The sequence below is a fragment of the Chiloscyllium punctatum genome, chromosome 7 (assembly GCF_047496795.1).
Source record: "Chiloscyllium punctatum isolate Juve2018m chromosome 7, sChiPun1.3, whole genome shotgun sequence".
NCBI classification, from domain to species: Eukaryota; Metazoa; Chordata; class Chondrichthyes; order Orectolobiformes; family Hemiscylliidae; genus Chiloscyllium; species Chiloscyllium punctatum.
Genome location: NC_092745.1, coordinates 131,862,186 through 131,884,572, shown reverse-complemented (window position 1 = coordinate 131,884,572; position 22,387 = coordinate 131,862,186). Strand labels below are relative to the sequence as shown.

Here is a 22,387-nt window from a genome sequence, read left to right as displayed (position 1 = left end):
TGTATCAATGAGGCAGAAAACTCAGAAAGGGATCATGCTGTAAGGTTGAGTGAAATAGGAGTTGATGGGAAGGGGGAGGGCAGTAACAAATTAAAAATACTATATATGAATGCACGAAGCATTAGACATAAGATGGATGAGCTTGAGGCTCTTTTGGAAATTCGCAGATACGATATTGTGGGGGTAACTGAGACGTGGCTTCAAGTGGACAGGGCCTGGGAAATGAATATTGAAGGCTACACGTGCTATTGTAAGGACAGACTGACGGGCAGAGGGGGTGGGGTGGCCATGTTGGTAAGGGAGGATATTCAGTCCCTTGCGCGGGGGGGACCTAGAGTCAGGGGATGTAGAGTCAGTGTGGATAGAGCTGAGAAATACTAAGGGTAAAAAGACCCTCTTGGGAGTTATCTACAGGCCCCCAAACAGTAGCCTGGATGTCAGATGTAAGTTGATTCAGGAGCTGAAATTGGCCTGTTGCAAAGATGTTACTACAGTTGTTATGGGGGATTTCAACATGCAGGTAGACTGGGAGAATCAGGATGGTATTGGAACTCAAGAAAGACACTTTGTGGAGTGCCTCCGAGATGGATTCTTAGAACAGCTGGTGCTGGAGTCGACCAGGGGGAAGGCAATTCTGGATCTGGTATTGTGCAACAAACCAGAATTGGTCAGGGACCTCAAAGTGAAGGAGACATTGGGAAGTAGTGACCATAATACATTAAGCTTCAATCTACAATTTGAGAGGGAGAGGGTACAATCGGAAGTGACAATTTTTCAGTTGAATAAAGGGAGCTATGGAGCTATGAGGGAGGAGCTGGCCAAAGTTCAATGGTGCAATACCTTAGCAGGGATGACCATGGAGGAACAATGGCGGATATTTCTGTGTATAATGCAGAAGTTACAGGATCAGTTCATTCCAAAAAGGAAGAAAGATCCTATGAGAAGGCATAGGTAGCCGTGTCTGACGAGGGAAGTTAAGAAACACATAAAGTTAAAAGAGAAAAAGTATAACATAGCAAAGATAAGTGGGAAAACAGAAGACTGGGAAGTTTTTAAAGAACAACAGAGGATTACTAAGAAGGAAATATGCAGAGAAAAAATGAGGTACGAAGGTAAACTGGCCATTAATATAAAGGAGGATATTAACATTTTTTTTTAGGTATGTGAAAGGCAAAAAAATGGTTAAGACTAAAATTGGGCCCTTGAAGACAGAAACAGGGGACTATATTACGGGGAACAATAAAAATGGCAGAAGAATTGAATTGGTACTTCAGATCTGTGTTCATTGGGGAAGAAACAAGCAATCTCCCTGAGGTAACAGTGGCTGAAGGACCTGAACTGAAGGGAATTCATATTTGCCAGGAATTGGTGTTGGAGAGACTGTTAGGTCTAAAGGTTGATAAGTCCCTGGGGCCTGATGGTCTACATCCCAGGGTACTGAAGGAGGTGGCTCGAGAACTCGTGGATGCGTTGGTGATTATTTTCCAGAGTTCGATAGATTCGGGATCAGTTCCTGCGGATTGGAGGGTGGCTAATGTTATACCACTTTTTAAGAAAGGTGGGAGAGAGAAAGCAGGAAATTATAAACCAGTTAGTCTGACCTCAGTGGTGGGAAAGATGCTGGAGTCAATTATAAAGAATGAAATTACGACACATCTGGATAGTAGTAACAGGATAGGTCAGAGTCAGCATGGATTTATGAAGGGGAAATCATGCTTGACTAATCTTCTGGAATTTTTTGAGGATGTAACTCTGAAGATGGATGAAGGAGATCCTGTAGATGTAGTGTACCTGGACCTTCAGAAAGCTTTTGATAAAGTCCCACATAGGAGGTTAGTGAGCAAAGTTAGGGTGCATGGTATTGGGGGCAAAGTACTAACTTGTATTGAAAGTTGGTTGGCTGATAGGAAACAAAGAGTAGTGATAAACGGCTCCATTTCGGAATGGCAGGCAGTGACCAGTGGGATACCGCAGGGATCAGTACTGGGACTGCAGCTTTTTACAATATATATTAATGATATAGAAAATGGTATTAGTAATAACATTAGCAAATTTGCTGATGATACTAAGCTGGGTGGCAGGGTGAAATGTGATGAGGATGTTAGGAGATTACAGGGTGACCTGGACAAGTTAGGTGAGTGGTCAGATGCATGGCTGATGCAGTTTAATGTGGATAAATATATGGTTATCCACTTTGGTGGCAAGAACAGGAAGGCAGATTACTACCTCAATGGAATCAATTTAGGTAAAGGGGCAGTACAAAGAGATCTGGGTGTTCTTGTACACCCAGTCAATGAAGGCAAGCATGCAGGTACAGCAGGTAGTGAAGAAGGCTAATAGCATGCTGGCCTTCATAACAAGAGGGATTGAGTATAGAAGCAAAGAGGTTCTTCTGCAGCTATACAGGGCCCTGGTGAGACCACACCTGGAGTACTGTGTGCAGTTCTGGTCTCCAAATTTGAGGAAAGACATTCTGGCTATTGAGGGAGTGCAGCGTAGGTTCACGAGGTCAATTCCTGGAATGGCGGGATTACCTTACACTGTAAGACTGGAGTGACTGGGCTTGTATACCCTTGAGTTTAGAAGACTGAGAGGGGATCTGATTGAGACATATAAGATTATTAAAGCATTGGACAGTCTGGAGGCAGGAAACATGTTTCCGCTGATGGGAGAGTGCCGAACCAGAGGACAAAGCTTAAAGATACAGGGTAGACCATTTAGGACAGAGATGAGGAGAAACATCTTTACCCAGAGAGTGGTGGGTGTGTGGAATGCTCTGCCCCAGAGGGCAGTGGAGGCCCAGTCTCTGGATTCATTTAAGAAAGAGTTGGATAGAGCTCTCAAGGATTGTGGAATCAAGGGTTATGGAGATAAGGCAGGAACAGGATACTGATTAAGGATGATCAGCCATGATCATATTGAATGGTGGTGCAGGCTCAAAGGGCAGAATGGCCTACTCCTGCACCTATTGTCTATTGTCAGTCTATCTATTGTCAGAATTAGATTTGTTGTCACATGCACTCAGGTGTAGGAATACAGGAGTACAGAAATACCACATGGTGATAATTAGACAAGAGTATGTTGCTGGAAAAGCACAGCAGGTCAGGCAGCATCTGAGGAACAGGAGAATTGACATTTTGGGCATAAGCCCTTCATCAGGATTGATGCTTGTGGACCGGGGGCTGAGATATAAATGGGAGGGGGGATGGGGTTGGGGGGAAGGTAGCTGGGAATGTGATAGGTGATGAAGCATGGTGATAATTAGGTAGAAACAGGATATAAGTCATGACAGGATGAGGGAGGACTCTCGCATTCCAGAGCAGGTGCAGTTGGCTCACTGTCTCTTCACCTCAGTAAGTTATTGAGGAGTATCCTATTATTCACTGATGTGTAGGAACCTCTTCCCTGGGTCTTCATGCCCCTATTATGGTCCATCATCCTCCTGAGGGAGGCGGCTGCATGCCCCCGACCCTGAGCAATGTCTAACATTCTCTTATCATCGTCCTCCTTCACCCTGCTCGAGGTCAGTTTACATCATAAGACCATACGATAGAATTAGGCCATTCAGCCCATCAAGTCTGCTCCAATATTCGATCATGGCTGATACGTTTCTCAATCCCATTCTCCTGCCTTCCCTTATAACCCTTGATCCCCTTATCAATCAGGAACCTATCTATCTCTGACTTAAATACACACAAAGACTTGGCCTCCACAGTCCTCTGTGGCAATGATTTCCACAGATTCCCCACCCTCCTTTACAAGAAAGGTGCTAGAACTCAAGGGTCTGAGTTACAGGGAGATGTTGGATAAACGTTTTTCCTTAGGGGGTAGGAGACTGAGGGGGGAGTTTATAGAAGTGTATAAGATCATGAGAGGCATGAATAGGGTGGATGCACTCAGTTTTTTTCCCAGGGTTGGGGATCGAGGACTCGAGGGCATCAGTTTAAGGTTAGAGGAGAAAGAATAAAAGGGAACCTGAGGGGCAACTTTTTTATGCATATGGAATGAGCTGCCAGCTGAAGTGGTTGAGGCGGATACATTAACAATATTTAAAAGGCATTTGGGCAAATACATGGATAGGAAAAGATTAGAAGAATATAGGCCAAGTTTAGGGAAATGGGGTTAGCGTGGATGGACATTTTGGTCGGCATGGTCCAATTTGGACTGAAGGGCCTGTCTCTGTGCTGTAGAACTCTGTGACTCTGTCTGAAGAAATCCCTCCCCATCTCAATTCCAAAGGGTCATCCCTTCACTCTGAGGCTGTTCCCTTGGGTTCGAGTCTCTCCTGCTAGAGGACTCAGTTTCTCCATGTTCCTTCCACTGAGGTCTTCCTAACTATTGTATAAGTTTCAATCAGATGCCCCCTCATCCTTCTAAACTCCATCGAGTACAGACCCAGAATCCTCAACTGCCCCTCAAGCCCATCATCCCCGAGATCATTCTTGTAAACTGTTTTTTGTGAGTAGGAACAGGAACACTGGGTAGCTTGGTCGGCAGGATGACTGGTTAGTGATGCTAATAGCATGGGTTCAATTCCCACACTGGCTGAGGGTAGGGTGAAGGTCCCACCTTCTTCAACCTCTGTCCTTACCTGAGGTATGGTCAAAAATCACATGATGCCAGGTTACGGTGCAATGGGTTGATTTGAAAATTTTAGCTTTTGGAGCACTTTCTCTTTGGGTGCTCACAGCACTCTGAAAGCTAGTGTTTTCAAATAAACCCATTGGTCTATGGCCTGGTGTTGCGTGATTTTTGAACTTGTCAAAACCCAGTCTGACACTAGCACCTCCACGTCATGGCTACATGCAGCATGGTGACCCTCAGGTTAAACCACCACCAGTGCTCTCTCTGTCTCTGTCTCTCTCACTCTCTCTCTCTCTAATGAGACAGCAGCCGATGACACTGTGATACTTTAATGAGTTTCGTTAATCGCCACAATGTGGAAAATGCCAGCTTATACTTGGCTCAATTTTTTTACAAGATAAATTCTTCTGGGAGTCTGCAGGAGAAAGCTGCAGAAAATGGGACTTCTTTCAGAGCTAGCACAAACATGATGGTTCCAAAGGTCTGTCCAAGGCTGTGCAGCCCTCTGCTCTGAATCTATGGTTAGGTTAATATCTCACAGACAGGGTGTTTAAACTTAATATCCATAAGGTTAAAAGGAAGAAAAACATTTGTGGATGGCTTAGGGAAATATTTGCTTTGTATATTTCTCACACATGTGTGCCATTGTGTTTATGTTACATTTAAAAGATATAGAGCTTGAAATTTAACTACTTCCAGATCTTTTTCAAATCATTCCAGAACTTTTGATAATTTGAACAGCATCGTCCTAAGTTCCTCAGCCACTGGGGGAGCTGGACAAACACTGGATTTGAATTTTCGCTGGCGAGGTTGTGTCCTTTGGCTGAAATTTCGTCTTGATTTCCATCTGATCAGCAGAGCTGAGTCAAATCAGATGTAGGCCATGTGGAAGGGACCTGGCTGACTTGTGGCAGTGACGTTAGAGACTGTGCATGTTCAGCCGGATTCAGGCTGATGCCAGTGTGTAACAGAACAGAGCCATATGGCCCCCAACCTGTTCAATCAGGTGGTGCAGCTCAACGTATTTTGTTTAAAAGTTACTTTCCTGAAATCATACAACCAACAGGAGGCCATTCAGCCCCTCCAGTCTAGTCTGTCATTCGAAAAGAATTCATATGTTGACCTGGGACCTAACTCTTATCTAGAGACCCTGATACAAAAATGTTTTAACCTTAATCAAAAACAGAAACTACTGGTGAAACTCAGCAGGTCTGACAACCTCTGTGGAAAGAAAGCAGAATTAACATTTCAAGTCCAGTCACTCCTCTTCAGAACTGTCGCATTTGTGCTGAAGACAAAGTTGGGGAAGGGGAGGGATGAGCAGATAGGTGGAGACATAGTCCAGGAAGGTATATATAAAGGGGAAGGTAAACATAGAGATTACAGATGGCAGGACAGGACTGAAGAAAAACTGAAGGAGTGATAATAAGAGCTAAGTTTAGGAGAGAATGGGTGAGTTGTACTGAAAGCAATTGATGTAATGTGATAATGGGCCTTGGGGCACGTGGGAATAAGTAACTGTGCTAAAACCAACCCATGTCATAACAGGACCAGGTTACAATCTTTGTTCAAGATATTCCATTTGCTTCCAAATCAATCACTTTTTTTTTGACAGAACAGAATCAGAAATTGCTGGAAAAGCTCAGCAGGTCTGGCAGCATCTGTGGAGAGAAATCAGAGTTAATGTTTCAGGTCGAGTGACCCTTCTGATTTCTTTGAGAAGTGATAACTCTACTTTCTGTCCACAGATGCTGTCAGACCTGCTGAGCTTTTCCAGCAACTCCTGATTTTTATTCTGATTTGCAGCATCTGCAATTCTTTTGGTTTTTATTTTTGACGGAGACAGTTCCACAAACGGGTGGGGGAGTGATTTCTGACAACCCCCTGAATGGCCTGGCTGGGAGTGGAAGGTTCCGCACCTCCCACCCCCCGACCTGACCAATTCTCTCAGCTAAAGGGAAACCAAAACTAGGCTGTACAAACTGTCCTCTTAAATTACCTAGAATTTAATCTTCTGGTGAGACTTTCAGTGAAGACCTCGAAATGAACGGTATTGTTGATTGATTGATTTTAATGTTACATGTTTCTCTGTCTTTTCCAGGGGTTTCCAGGGGATATTGGCTTACCGGGCCCTAATGGACCACAAGGTACAAAGGTATGTGGCAGGTGAAATATTGAACCAGATATCCCAGAGAAACTGAGAACGTTGGAGGTGCTAAAACGTCAGGCAGTTTGAGAGAGAAAGAGTTAAAGGGTTTTATTGTACATTGTGCTGTCAGCAGTGTTGGAAATGGGAGAGCAGGTAAACTACCACCATCGACAGAGCCAGCCTGATCCTGCAAACCAGAGTGGGATGGCAGCAGAAGGCATTGTGCCATCTGAGCTCATTAGATTTCTTTTAAGTTTATTCTTTGGGTGTGACAGACTAGGCCAGTGTAGGGGTGATCTCTCGGAGGCAATAAACTTCAGGAGACAGCAGAGTTTGGGCACGGGGTAGTTTATTGAAGCAGTCACTGGTATAAAGACTATCCCATTCGATGGTTCAATGTGGGGGCTCAATCACCTCCTTAATCTTTGGCTCAGATTGGAAGAATGATGCTCTGATCCTAACACAAGCAAATTTTCTTTTATACATTTTCTTGTCACTTTAACATGGTAGTTCAAATTCCCTCCCCCTGTATACTATTGGTTAATTAGTGCTGGGCTTTTCAACTATGATTGGGGTTTTCTGTATGAGTAATTGCTTGTTTCTGTGATCTCATTGGGCTATTTTAGGCCATTGGGTCAAGTTGAACTTTGTATGGTTACCAGTGACCCCATCGCTCTCTGTGACATCTGTGTCTGTTCATTCAACTAGCTACTGTCCGTGTTAAGAGATAATCTTAGAATCCCCAGTGTGGAAACAGGCCCTTCAGCCCAACAAATCCACACCGACCCTCCAAAGAGTAATCCACCCAGACCCATTCCCAATTCCCCTACATTTACCCCTGATTAATGCACCTAACCTACACATCCCTGAACACAATGGGCAATTTAGCATGGCCAATTCACCTAACCTGCACATCTTTGGACTGTGGGAGGAAACCGGAGCACCTGGAGGAAACCCACGCAAACACGGAGAAAAAGTGCAAACTGCACACAGTCATCTGAAGCTGGAATTGAACCCGGGTCCCTGGCACTGTGAGGCAGCAGTGCTAGCCACTGAGCCACCGTGTTGCCCTTTTCCAATACTTGTAATTAGATTTAAACTCTTATTTCTTTTTTTTAATGATTTATATCTGTATATGTGTGTGTGTTAAATCTATAATTTATTTGAAATCTGTATCTATGATTATCTTGAAGAATCTTTATTAAAACTTACTCATAATATTCTACAGATTGATGAGAAAAATCTTAAGAGAAACAACACATTGGCGTGAAATATCCATAACTGAGGATTGCAGTTTCATATTGTAAATCCAGTCTCACAGACAGACAGCTACTGTCCTCTCATGCCGAGAGTACAGGGTTTTCCCACACTCCCTAATTTCTGATAAACACAAACTTGTTAGGATTTTTGTCAGCCATTTTATACTGCTTTGTCATGAGTGGCCCTGACTTCCAGCATTGATTGCTCATCCCTAATTGTCCAGAGGGAGCATGGAATCATATGTAGGCCAGATTGGGTAAGGATGGCAGATTCCCTTCTCTGAAGGACACTAGCAAACCAGGTTTTGCCTGACAATTGTTTTGTGGCCATCATTAGTTAATTCCAGATTAGTATTTTTATTCAATTCAAACTTGACCATCTGCCATGGTTGGATTTGAACCCGGGTCCCCGGTTCATTGGTGGTCCCTCTGGATTAATGGCATAGTAACCATATCACTAGGCCACACCTCCCCTTTACCTTCTTTGATGTGGGTCAGCATTTATCTGGTGGCAGAAGAGGCTACCAACACAGCAGGCATCATTGTATGGGTCCCTAACTGGGCACCTGGGTCTATCAGAAACACCACTTCCCCTGCCCCCCCTCACCGCATTGCTCCAAAGGTGTAAGGTGACAGGTCGGGGTGAGGCAGGTGGAGGTCAGATGCCCATGTGGTGTGAGCTTCAATGGCAGATTAAGTCCAAAGAGACCTCCTCCTGCTCCTACTTCCTATGTTTCAATGGCTTCCTGAATCAGTCAACCATACAAAACACAAATATAAAATGCTTAATTCCTTAAGTTTCTCTTATGTAGCAGTCAGTCTGAAGTAAGTATAATTTTGGCTAAATCTAATGGACTTTCTTTTGATTTTTTTTCTGTGTGTGTATACCCGCATGTGTGTGTGTGTGTGTGTGTGTGTGTGTGTGTGTGTACCCGCATGTGTGTGTGTGTGTGTGTGTACCCGCATGTGTGTGTGTGTGTGTGTGTGCGTGTGTGTGTGTGTATACGTGTGTGTGTATATATACCACATGTTTGTGTGTCTGTGTATATATGTGTATGTGTATACGTGTGTGTGTATACGTGTGTGTGTGTATATACCATGTTTGTGTGTGGCTATACGTGTGTGTGTATATATACCACGTGTTTGTGTGTGTGTATACATGTGTGTGTATATCACATGTTTGGGTGTGTGTGTGTGTATACCACGTGTTTGTGTGTGTGTGTATACCACATGTTTGTGTGTATGTGTATACCACATGTTTGTGTGTGTATACATGTGTGTGTATATACCACATGTTTGTGTGTGTGTACACATGTGTGTTTTTGTATATACCACGTTTGTGTGTGTGTATACATGTGTGTATACATGTGTGTGTACATACCACATGTTTGTGTGTGTGTATACATGTGTGTGTGTATACACGTGTGTGTGTATACGTGTGTGTGTATATACGTGTGTGTGTGTGTGTATATATATGTGTGTGTGTGTGTGTGTGTGTGTGTGTGTGTCACTGTTTAGGGAGCTCCAGGTGACAGAGGACCATTAGGACCCCAGGGAGCAAAGGGACAACAGGTAAGGCCTGGGGGAGGTTTCTGTGGGTCATCAGGGTAGGGGTCACTTCTCAAAAGTAGGAGCAACATCTGACTCTTCCTGAAATTCCTACTCGATAAGTATATCAAATACAACAGATCTATAATCTAGGCATTTCTTGGCATGTCTCCTTTAAAGTTATTGCAAGAAAGATTTGCAGTTGTATAGCACCTGGCCCAGCAACAGAACATTCCTAAATAAATGACAACAAATAAAAAGACTAGTGAAGTTTAGTCCCTGGTATGCAAATGGAGTGACCAATAAGGAGCACAGCAAGCTTTGACAAAAAAACAACATGACTATCAATAGATCATTTGTTTGAGGATATTGTCAAAACTAAAGGGAAAACTCCCTTGGTCATCTTTAAAATAGCATGACAGGATCTTTCACACCGAGTACTGACCCTCCAACAGTGCGGCACTCCCTCAGCACTGACTCCCTAAACAGTGTGGCACTCCCTCAGTACTGACCCTCCGACAGTGCTGTACTCCCTCAGCACTGACCCTCCAACAGTGCTGTACTCCCTCAGCACTGACCCTCCGACAGTGCTGTACTCCCTCAGCACTGACCCTCCGACAGTGCTGTACTCCCTCAGCACTGACCCTCCAACAGTGCTGTACTCCCTCAGCACTGACCCTCCAACAGTGCTGTACTCCCTCAGCACTGACTCCCTAAACAGTGTGGCACTCCCTCAGCACTGACCCTCCGACAGTGCTGTACTCCCTCAGCACTGACCCTCTGACAGTGCAGCACTCCCTCAGCACTGACCCTCTGACAGTGCTGTCCTCCCTCAGCACTGACGCTCTGACAGTGCAGCACTCCCTAAGCACTGACCCTCCAACAGTGCTGTACTCCCTCAGCACTGACCCTCCAACAGTGCTGTTACTCCCTCAGCACTGACCCTGTGACAGTGCTGTACTCCCTCAGCACTGTCCCTCCAACAGTGCTGTACTGCCTCAGCACTGATCCTCCGACAGTGCGGCACTCTCTCAATCAACAATTTGCTACCTGTCAAAATGAGACATTTAAGGTTTAAATTGGGACAGATGTGAATTGATATAATATACATGTCTATTGACTAGAGTTGAAAGAATATTTGTTTGCAATCCGCAATATGAACTTGCTGCAGTTTTTAGGTTAAGTAATTAATGTGCAAATCGAGCAAGGATTGAAAGTTAACAAGTACTCTTAAGAGCAACAGGTTGTACATGTAAAGCTAGTGGCTTAAATAGACCAGTATGACCCTCTTGTGGTGCAGTTGCAGTGTCCCTACACCTAGACCAGGAGGCCTGGGATCAAGTCCCATCTGCTCCAGGGATGTGTAATGACATCACTGCACAGGTTGATCGGGAAAAATAGGTTAAGTAACAAAAGAATGAGCTAGCAAATTCTGGAATTTAGAATGTCAATGCTTCTTTCTTGTTTTATTGTTGAACAAAGACCAAAGAACATTCCAGCACAGGAACAGGCCCTTCGGCCTTCCATGCCTGTGCCGGACCAGATCCTCGATCTAAACCTGTCAACTATTTTCCAAGAGTCTGTATCCCTCTGCTCCCTGCCCATTCATGTATCTGTCTGAGATACATCTTAAATGATGCTATTGTGCTCACCTCTACCACCTCTGCTGGCTACGCGTTCCAGGCACCCACCACCCTCTGCATAAAGAACTTGCCACGCGTATCTCCCCTAAACCTTTCCCCTCTCACCTTGAACTCATGACCCCTACTAATTGAGTCCCTCACTCTGGGAAAACATTTCTTGCTATCCATCCTGTCTACACCTCTCAATTAGGTCCCTCCCCAAACCCCCTTCTTTCTAATGAAAATAATCCCAATTTACTCAGCCTCTTCTCATAGTTAACGCCCTCCATACCAGGCAACATCCTGGTGAACCTCCTCTGCACCGTCTCCAAAGCATCCACATCCTTTTGGTAATGTGGTGACCAGAACTATCGAATTGAGTAAGCACATTGTTGAATTAAGTGCCTAGAAATTTCTAAAGAGATGCTGCTGGAACAAGAGGTAACAGGTGAGTCCTGTATTTGTAAATATGCCTATTATTAGGAAAAGGATTTCATAGATCACTATGTGACTTGGGATCAAATTAACACCTACATTCAGGAACCAATTTGTGTATTAACAACTGCAAATTTGCCCTTGCAGCAGGATTTTTTTAAGCTAGTCCATTCTGTTCTAACGTCTGCTGTGCATATTTGTGATTGCAGAAGTTATAATCTCTAACATATTTGAAAATTTATCCTTGTTCCACAGGGGGACGAAGGCCCACTGGGACCTTCAGGAAGTCATGGACCACTGGTAAGATTCAAACTTTACAATCGCAATATTTCTCCAAAACAGTGAGCTAATGCCTCACAGCATCACTCTGTGACAACGCCTGCCCTTGAGACACAGTTTAGCATCCTGTGTTATAAATCCCCTGGTTCAAACCTCTCTCAGGAAAAATACATCACATTGTGTCCCATTGAACCAATTGTTTTTGCATTGGATGCATGTGCAATCAATCATATGTAAAAAGACCCATTTCCTTTTAGGATTTTTCCTTTTACATTTAGCAGGAAACCCACTTAATGAATCAGAAACGTACAGAATGCTCATTGAAGTTTGCATCTTCCTGAAACATGTGCCAGGAGATTTGAGCTGTAATGAATTTTCAGAAGCAAGAGGCATGGAGAGGGGTTTAAAGTGCTCTTACTTGGTGAATGTTTTGCCCTGGGTTGACATTATTGTCAAGATTTCCATGCTGTACCTGATCTATATGCATGGGCACATTTGCCAGGTTTTTCATAGGACTGGCATGCAGTAAATGGTGCCAAGACAATCAGCCGACTTAAACCTGAGTGCATAATATCAACAGTGAAACTCCCAGTGAAGCATAACATTCTGCTTCATTGGGAACAAAAACTAAGATGTCAGCTTTAATTGACATGCAATTGGATGGCAGAATTGCATATCCTTCCTCCTGTTAGGACTTGTTGTGACACAGGCATAGTGCCCAGGACCAGACTGACTTGGGTTCAAGTCTCACCTGCTCCACTGGGGTATAAAAACATTTCTGAACAGGTTGGTTTGGAAAATAGGTTAAATAAGTAAAAATGTTTGTTAGGGGGCCCTCTAGTGGTAGTTGTCCCAACCCCGAACCAAGAGACCGGAGTTCAAGTCTCACCTGTTCCAGAGGTGTGTAATGACACCTCTGAACAGTTAGATTAGGAAAATAAGTGAAATGAATTTTTTTTCAACAATATGTTAACATCTCATTCAGAAAAACACCTCTCATTCATGTGGACCCCTTAATATACAATATCCTGTTTATTAGGGCAATTGTAGGGCAGCAAAACTGTCCAAACCTCTGAGCCAGGAGTCCCAGCATCTAGGCTGCAGAGAAACACTGAAACTAGGAGCAGGAATAGGCCATTTGGCCCATTGAGTTGCTCTGCTGTTCACATCTCACCTCCTCCACAGGGCTGTAATAACATCACTGAACAGGCTGGTAAGAAAATATCGACTGTCTTTCATTTTGAGGATGCCAAAGTTGTAGAATTTGGGTGAAGGGGAGACGATGGCCTTGTGGTGTTATCTCTAGAATATTCATCCAGAAACTCAGCTTCTGGGGATCTAGGTTTGAAACCCAACACGGCAGGTGGTGGAATTTGATTTCCATAAACACTCTCTGGAATCTACTGACAACCAAAAAACCATTGCCAATTGTTGGAAAAACCCATCTGGTTCATCGATCTCCTTCAGGGAAAGGAACCTGCCATCCTTACCTGGTCTGGCCTAGACAGGAGTCCAGACCCACAGCAATGTGATTGACTCTCACCTACCCTCAGAAAGGGCCCAGCAAACTGCTTGGTTTGAGGGCAGTTAGGGATGGACAATAAATGCTGGCCAGCCAGGGCCACCCATGTCCCATGAGTAAATCATAAAGAATCATAGAATCCCTACAGGGTGGAAGCAAGCTGTTCAGACCAACAAGTCCACACTGACCCTCCAAAGAGCATCCCACCCAGATCCATCCCTCTACTCTATCCCTGTAACCCTGCACCTCCCTGGGCTAACCCACCTAGCCTGCATATCCCTGGACACTATGGGCAATTTCCCAATGATCAATCCATCTAACCTGCACATCTTTGGACTGTGGGAGGGAACTGGTGCACCCAGAGGAAATCCACGCAAACACGGGGAGAATGTGCAAACTCCCAACAGACAGTCACTCGAGGGTGGGATCGAACCCGGGCCCCTGATGCTGTGGGGCTACAGTGCTAACCCTTGAGCCACCGTGCTGCCCATAATAACAAAATTAAATTAAATTACCAGAAAGAAATAAAAATTAATGGGAGTTTGTCACATTCTTAAGACCATGAGAGCAATCCATCATGTCTGGTCCACTATTCAGTAAGATCCTGGCTGATCTGATCATCCACAACTCCACTTCCCTTTTTTTCCCCATCTTTTGATTGTGTTCTACTTGCCCATGTGTAAGTGAGTACATATAGATCCGACATTTGTTCATCACAAGGATTAAAGGGATGTTAGAATGAGCAGTCGAGCAGGCTGGGAGGCTCAGGTGGAGTTAGGTAGAATCAGTGTTCCTTTGGTACATAAACCCTGGCTCAGGTCAGTTTGGTGAATGGCCTGTGGTACAGGAAGTTGAAGGGTTGGCCATGGTTTAGGGAATTGAAAGGAAGTGATATACAGAGGAACCTAAATTATCCGAATGACACGGACAGGAAGTATTTTGTTCGGATAATCAAATATTCCAATAATCAAATGTTCTGATAATTGAATGTCCAATAATCGAACGTTCGGATAACACAGTTTAGTCAAGCATTGGGACCTTGTGATCTTGTTTGGATCATCCGAAATTTGGGTAATCGGTGTTCGGATGATCAAAGTTCCTCTGTAGTAGGCAGACGGAGAGAGAGAAAGAGAGAGAAGCAAGCCCACAGAAAGCTGGAGAAACTCAGCAGGTCTGGCAGCATCTGTGGAGAGAGAAACAGAATGAAGATTTCGACTCTAGTGACCCTTCTTCAGAACCCTGTTGTAAACTCTGCTGCCAGACCTACTGAGTGTGTCCAGCAATTTCTGGTTTTGTTTGGGATGTCCAGCATCCACAGTTGTCGGTTTTATTTGGAGGGTCAGTTGTTGGTCTATTTGGAGGGTCAGTTGTTGATTGTATTTGGTGGGTCAGTTGTAGATTGTATTTGGTGGGTCAGTTGCTGGTCTATTTGGTGGGTCAGTTGTAGATTGTATTTGGTGGGTCAGTTGTTGGTCTATTTGGAGGGTCAGTTGTAGATTGTATTTAGAGGGTCAGTTGTTGGCTGTGTTTGGAGGGTCAGTTGTTGATTGTATTTGGAGGGTCAGTTGTCGGTTCTATTTGGTGGGTCAGTTGAGCTGGTTCAAAGTGCTGCTGACACTGAGGGGTTGGAGGTATCTCACTCCAACACGCTGACACTTCCCACAAAGCATCATAGTCACAGCGAAATACAGAAAGCAGGAGTAGGTCATTTGGCCCTCATGCCTACTGTCCCATTCATGAAGATCACAGCTGATCCTCTCTCTCAATGCTATATTCCTGTTTCCTCTCCAGGCCCATTGATAAAATTTGGAAGTGTTCTCAATCTCTTTCTTGAATATACTCAGTCTGTCAGCCTCCACACCTTCCTGTGAGTCTGTTGGCTGGTTGCCAATTTGACTCCCCCTTATGCCCCCACCTTAGAAATTCAATCAGAGCTGGTCATTGGAGTTCAGGCTGAGCTTGGAACACTAGAGTGATGCTCTCACAAGAGAATCAATGAATCTTTTCCTCACAGGATGTGGGAAGTACTGGTCAGGACACCATTTGATATTCATTTCTAATTGCCCTTGAACTGAATGGTTGTCTTGACCATTTTAGAATCACATGTAGGCCAGACTGGGTAAGGATGGCAAATTTCCTTCCCTAAAGGACATTACTGAACCAGATGGATCTTGGTGACAATCTAACCAATACTGAGATGAGTTTTACATTCTAGATTTGTTAAATGAATTTAAATTCCATCAGCTATGGAGGTCATGATTTAAGCCCACAACATTGGCATGTTCCTTTGGGTTGGTTACTAGGCCTGTGACATTACCATTACTCCCCTATTTCCCCAACACAAATGTGCTTAAAATGTGGAATTTCCACTGGTAGACAGTTAGCAATGTCCTTTTTTGTTATTCACACATGGGACATGGGTGTCACTGACTGGGCGAGTCTTTATTGCCTGACCCCAGTTGCACCTGAAGAAGGTGGGGCTTCTGCTGCTTTCTTCATCCTTTGCAGTCCAATGTTAAGAATTGAGATTGAAGATTGTTTGAATTTTGATAGTCTTGGGTATTGAGGGATACCGAGCCAAGGTGGAAGGATAGAATTAAGAGCATTGAATGGCAGAACAGACTTGAGGGGCTGAATAGCCTCTGTTTGCTATAAATTTGATGTAATTGTTTTTGGCTGTTGAAAGTCTTGTTTACTTCTGGCGAACAATAAATCAATTTGTTTTAGGGAAGACCTGGTCGGAAAGGATACCCTGGAGTGCTTGGATTAGACGGAATTAAGGTAATCATTACATTCTTTCATTGCATAAATCACTCTTACATTGGGCACACAGTGCTACAGTTCCCTGTCAGTCAGGAAACCATTGTTGTTCCATCGACAGCTGGAAAGAATTATTCCTTTCAAATTACATGCGACATGTTTACATCACTAATAATAAATATTTTTCATCCTTCCTCTGATCATACAGGGAGAGCAGGGAGATTTGGGAAACATTGGGAAGATTGGAGAACAGGTAGGTTTGAGTCTTTGCCACATCCAATTGATTTTAAGCATCAAGAAGGAGATGTGTGTTTAGATCTGACATTAGCTTCACCTTCACAGTGTTAGGTCGATATCAGAACTGATGGTAGTTCTTTTGGTGAGACACTGGGGACTCATCTGGAACCAGTGCTTTGTAGGTTCAATTGAAATGATGACAATGAGCATGTTGTTCAGTCCATACGCTGGAGCGGCTGAGGGGTGACCTTATAGAGGTTTATAAAATCATGAGGGGCATGGATAGGATAAATAGACCAAGTCTTTTCCCTGGGGTGGGGGAGTCCAGAATGAGAGGGCATAGGTTTAGGATGAGAGGAGAAAGATTTAAAAGGGACCTCAGGGGCAACTTTTTCACGCAGAGGGTGGTGCGTGTATGGAATGAGCTGCCAGAGGAAGTGGTGGAGGCTGGTATAATTGCGACATTTAAAAGGCATCTGGATGGATATATGATAGGAAGGGTTTGGAGGGATATGGGTCAAGTGCTGGCAAATGGCACTAGATTCATTTAGGATATCTGGTTGGCATGGATAAGTTGGACCAAAGGGTCTGTTTCCGTACTGTACATCTCTATAACTTGATGGGTGCAACAAGCTGCCAGAGAAAGTGGTGGAGGTTGGTACAATTACAGCATTTAAAAGGCATCTGGATAGGTATATGAACAGGAAGGGTTTAGAGGGATATGGGCCAAGTGTTGGCAAATGGGACTAGATTGGGTGAGTATATCTGGTCGGCATGGATGAGTTGGACCGAAAGGTCTATTTCCACGTTGTACATCTCTATGACTCTTAGTGTTCGGTTGTCAATTGCATTATTAATGTTACAAAACGTTTGTTGCCAAAGTTTCTGTCTTGAATTCATCAGGACGAGTACAAAAATACCAAGTTGCAAACAATCAGAACAATTTACACTTCAGGAGTAAAGAATTAGCGAGTTTTGAGAAGATTTTAGCTCAAGTTGAGGTTCTGGATGTAGGTTTGCTCACTGAGCTGGAAGCTTCATTTTCAGATGTTTCACCAGCATACTAGATAACATCTTCAGTGAGCCTCCGGACAAAGCACTGCTGATGATTCCTGCTTTCTATTTATAATGTTTGGGTTTCTTTGCATTGGTGATGTCGTTTCCTGTGGTCACCCAGATCTCTCTGTACATCAATTCTCCCCAGGGCTTTTCCATTTTCTGTATAGTTCGCTCTTGAATTGGAATTTTCAAAATGTATCACCTCGCATTTGCTTGGATTGAACTCCATCTGCCATTTCTCTGCCCAACTCTCCAGTTTATCTATATTCTGCTGCATTCTCTGATATTCCCCTTCACTATCTGCCACTCCCTAATCTTAGTGTCAACTGCAAACTTGTTAATCAGACCACCGATACCTTCCTGCAAATCATTTATATATATATCCCGAACAACAGTGGTCCTAACACGGACCCCTGTGGGACACCACTGGTCACAGGTCTCCATTTTGAGAAACTCCCTTCCACTACTACTCTCTGTCTCCTGTTGCCAGCCAGTTCTCTATCCATCTAGCAAGTACACCCTGGCCCCATGTGACTTCACTTTCTCCATCAGCCTACCATGGGGAACCTTATCAAACACCTTACTAAGGTCCATGGATATGACATCTACAGCCCTTCCCCCATTAATCAACTTTGTCACCTCCATAAAGAATTCTATTAGGTTTGTAAAACATGACCTTCCCTGTACAAAACCATACTGCCCATTGCTGATAAGCCCATTTTCTTCAAAATGGGTATAGATCTTATCCCTCAGTATCTTCTCCAACAGCTTCCCTACCAGTGACGTCAGGCTCACCGGTCTATAATTACCTGGGCTATCCCTACTACCCTTCTTGAACAAGGGGACAACATTAGCAATTCTCCAGTCCTCTGGGACCTCCCCCATGTTTAAGGATGCTGCAATGATATCTGTTAAAGCTCCAGCTATTTCCTCTCTCGCTTCCCTCAGTAACCTGGGATAGATCCCATCCGGACCTGGGGACTTGTCCACCTTAATGCCTTTTAGAATACCCACAACTTCCTTTCTCCTTGTGCTGACCTGACTGAGAGTAACCTAACCTCAACATCCTCCATGTCCCTCTCCTCAGTGAATACCGATGCAAAGTACTCATTAAGAATCTCACCCGTTTTCTCTGACTCCACGTATAACTTTCCTCCTTTGTCCTTTCTCTAATTACTTTATATATGAAAAAAAAGGCTATGTGATTTTGCTTAATCTTGTCTGCTAAATATATCTGTTGACCCCTTTCAGCCCTCTTAATTCCTCATTTCAGATTGGTCTTACATTCCCGATAGTCTTCCAAAGCTTTGTCCATCTTCAGTCGCCTGAACCTTATTTACGCATCCTTTTTCCTCTCAGCTAGTCTCACAATTTCACCTGTCATCCATGGTTCCCTCATCTTGCCATTTCAATCCCTCATTTTCACAGGAACATACCTCTCCTGAACTCTAATCAACCTCCCTTTAAAAGCCTCCCACATATTGAATGTGGGTTTCCCTTCAAACAGCTGCTCCCGATCCACATTCCCCAGCTCCTGCCAAATTGTGGTATAGCTGGCCTTCCCCCAGTTTAGCTCTTCCTTTAGGACACTCTCATCTTTGTCTGTGAGTATTCTAAAACTTACAGAATTGTGATCACTGTTCCCAAAGTAATCCCCTACTGAAACTTCAATCGCCTGGCTGGGCTCATTCCCCAATACCAGATCCAGTGTGGCCCCTTTCTGAGTTTTACATACTGCTCTAGAAAACCCTCCTGGATGCTCCTTACAAATTCTGCTCGATCCAGACCTCTAAATAATAAGTGAATCCCAGTCAATTTTGGGAAAATTAAAATCTCCCATCACCACCAGCCTGTTGCTCGTCCATCTCTCCATCATCTGTTTATATATTTGTACCTCTACCTCATGCTCTCTGTTGGGAGGCCTGTAGTACAGCCCCAACATTGTCACCGCACCCTTCCTATTTCTGAGCTCTGCCCATATTGCCTCACTGCTCGAGTCCTCCATAGTGCCCTCCTTCAGCCCAGCTGTGATATCCTCTCTGACCAGTAATGCAACTCCTCCACCCCTTTTACCTCCCTCCCTATCCTGCCTGAAACATCGCTATCCTGGGATATTTAGCTGCCAATCATGCCCTTCCCTGAAGTCTCAGTAATAGCAATAATATCATACTCCCAGGTACTAATCCAAGTCCTACGTTCATCTGCCTTACCTACTACACTTCTTGCATTAAAACAAATTCACCTTAGACCACCTGCCCCTTTATGTCCATCATCTGATCCATGCCTACTCTTCCCCTTAGTTACACTGACTTCATTATTAGTTCCTTGCAGGCTTTAGTTACTACCTCCTGACAGTCCACTAACCTCCTCATTTGGTTCCCATCCCCCTGCCACATTAGTTTAAACCCTCCCCAATAGCGTTAGTAAAAGCCCCCCAAGGACATTGGTTCCAGTCTGGCCCAGGTGGAGACTGTACAATTTGTAATAGTCCCGCTTTCCTCAGAACCAGTCCCAATGTCCCAAAAATCTGAACCCCTCCCTCCTGCACTACCTCTCAAGCCACACATTCTTCCTGATTATTCCGTCGTTCCTACTCTGACTAATGCGTGGCACTGGTAGCAATCCTGAGATTACTACCTTGGAGCTCCTACTTTTTAACTTGGTCCCTAACTCCCTAAATTCTGCTTGTAGGACCTCATCCCATTTATTACCTATATCATTGGTACCGATATGTACCATGACAACTGGCTGTTCATCCTCCCCCTTGAGAATTGTTCTGCAGCCAATCCAAGACATCCCTGACCCGTGCACCTGGGAGACAACATGCCATTCGATAGTCTCATTTTTGACCACAGAGCTGCCTATCTACTCCCTTTACAATTGAATCCCTTACTCCTGTAGCCCTACCATTCTGTTTCCTGCCTTTCTGTACAGCAGAGCCAGCCACGGTGCCATGAACCTGGCTACTGCTACTTTTCCCTGGTGAGCCATCTCCCCCAACAGTATCAAAAACGGTATACCTGTTTTGGAGGGAGATGACTGCATGAGACTCTTGCACTGCCTTCCTGCTCTTTCTCTGCCTTTTGGTCACTCATTCCCTTTCTCCCTTAGCAATCCTGATCTGCAGTGTGACCAGTTCACTAAATGTGCTGCCCACAACCCCCTCAGCATTGCGAATGCTCCAAAGTAAGTCCATCTGCAGCTCCAGAGCCGTCATGTGGTCTAACAAGAGCTGCAGCTGGTCACACTTCCTGCACATGAAGGAGTCAGGGACATCAGCCACGTCCCTGAGCTCCCACATTGAGGAAGAGGAGCAAAACACAGGTCTGAGATCGCCTGCCATTTATAATGTTAAATCTAACTTTAGTCTTATCTTATGTAAATGAAAAAGAAACGTTTTCACCAAATCACTTAATAAAACAATAAAAAAAACAGGAAAAACCTGATCAACTCGCCACAGAGTCTCCTTATTTTGGTTAGATGAGGAGAGCGGGTGGGAGACACTGCATGTGTAGTGTCTCAGGTTCAGCAGCTACCCAAATAAAATGGTTTCACTCACCTTCCCAGCAACCCTCTGGTCCTCGCTCTCACATCTCGACCAATGGACACCCCGACAGGGACGATAGGCTCCTCCTCGCCAGTTCCAGGGTCTTTCAAAAACAGCCTGATGCCCGAACGTATTCCTTTGGTTTTACAGAGAATGGGTCCCTCTGTGTGAGTGCATTGTCACTTCTATTCACGTTTCAAGCTCAAGTGTTTATATTTCTTTGTTGTTAGTGTTAGTGTCACTCAGGGCTACACTACAATATTGCAGCAATACTCAGGCTCTCCCAAGAGGCTGCTGCCATTATTAATTTTCAAAAAGAGGCAAAGGGATGGCCAAAATTCCTACTAGCCAATAGAGATGATATATCTGAATATCACAAGACATAAGAGCATCAGTAGGCCATTCAGCCCATTGAGTCTGCTCTGCTATTCAGTGTGATCATGGCTGATCTGATCATCCTCAACTCCAATTTTCTGCCTTTCCCCCATAACCCTGATTCTCTTCCTGGTTAAAAATCTACAATGTGGAGGTGCTGGTCTTGGACTGGGGTGTACAAAGTCAGAAGTCACATGACACATGACACCAGATTATAACCCAACAAGTTTATATGTAATCACCATGGTGGGCCAGTGGTTAGCACTGCTGCCTCACAGCACCAAGGAATGAGGTTTAATTCCAGCCTCAGGTGACTGTCTGTGTGGAGTTTGCACATTCTCCCCGTGTCTGTGTGGGTTTCCTCCGGGTGCTCTGGTTTCCTCGCACTGTCCAAAGATGTGCAGGTTAGGGTGGATTGCCATAATGTTCAGGGATGTGTCGGTTAGGTGCATTTGTTAGGGATAAATGTAGAGTAATAGGGTAAGGGAGCTGGTGACTCTTCGGAGGGTCAGTGTGGACGTGTTAGGCTGAAAGGCCTGTTTCCACATTTTAGGGATCCTCTGGATTCTGTGATAAGCTTTCGGAGCACTGCTCCTTCATCAGCTGAAGTTAAAACGCTGTCTCTCTCAGCGTTGAATGTACTTAAGAAGCCAGACTCAACAGCCCTCTGTAGGAAAGAATTCCACTTCCCTCTGAGAGAAGCTGATCCTCCTCATCTCTGTCATAAATTTGTGACCCCTTATTCTGAGATGATGCTCTCTGGTTCCAGATTCTCGTACAAGGGGAAACAGCATTACAATAGACAATAGACAATAGACAATAGACAATAGACAATAGACAATAGACAATAGACAATAGACAATAGATGCAGGAGTAGGCCATTCTGCCCTTCGAGCCTGCACCGCCATTCAATATGATCATGGCTGATCATTCCTAATTAGTATCCTGTTCCAGCCTTATCTCCATACCCCTTGACTCCACTATCTTTAAGAGCTCTATCCAATTCTTTCT

General features: G+C 44.3%; 1 protein-coding gene across 4 annotated transcripts in view; it reads left to right on the top strand.

Annotated features, from left to right (window-relative positions):
• LOC140480147 (uncharacterized) overlaps nucleotides 1-22,387 on the top strand; it is a 454,819-nt gene that overhangs the window by 268,246 nt on the left and 164,186 nt on the right. For all 4 annotated transcript variants that reach the window (XM_072574857.1, XM_072574858.1, XM_072574856.1 and 1 more), the window contains 5 exons: nucleotides 6,686-6,739; nucleotides 9,511-9,564; nucleotides 11,853-11,897; nucleotides 16,126-16,179; nucleotides 16,367-16,411. In XM_072574857.1, the coding sequence (XP_072430958.1) occupies nucleotides 6,686-6,739; nucleotides 9,511-9,564; nucleotides 11,853-11,897; nucleotides 16,126-16,179; nucleotides 16,367-16,411 (252 nt within the window). The remainder of the gene's footprint in view (nucleotides 1-6,685; nucleotides 6,740-9,510; nucleotides 9,565-11,852; nucleotides 11,898-16,125; nucleotides 16,180-16,366; nucleotides 16,412-22,387) is intronic.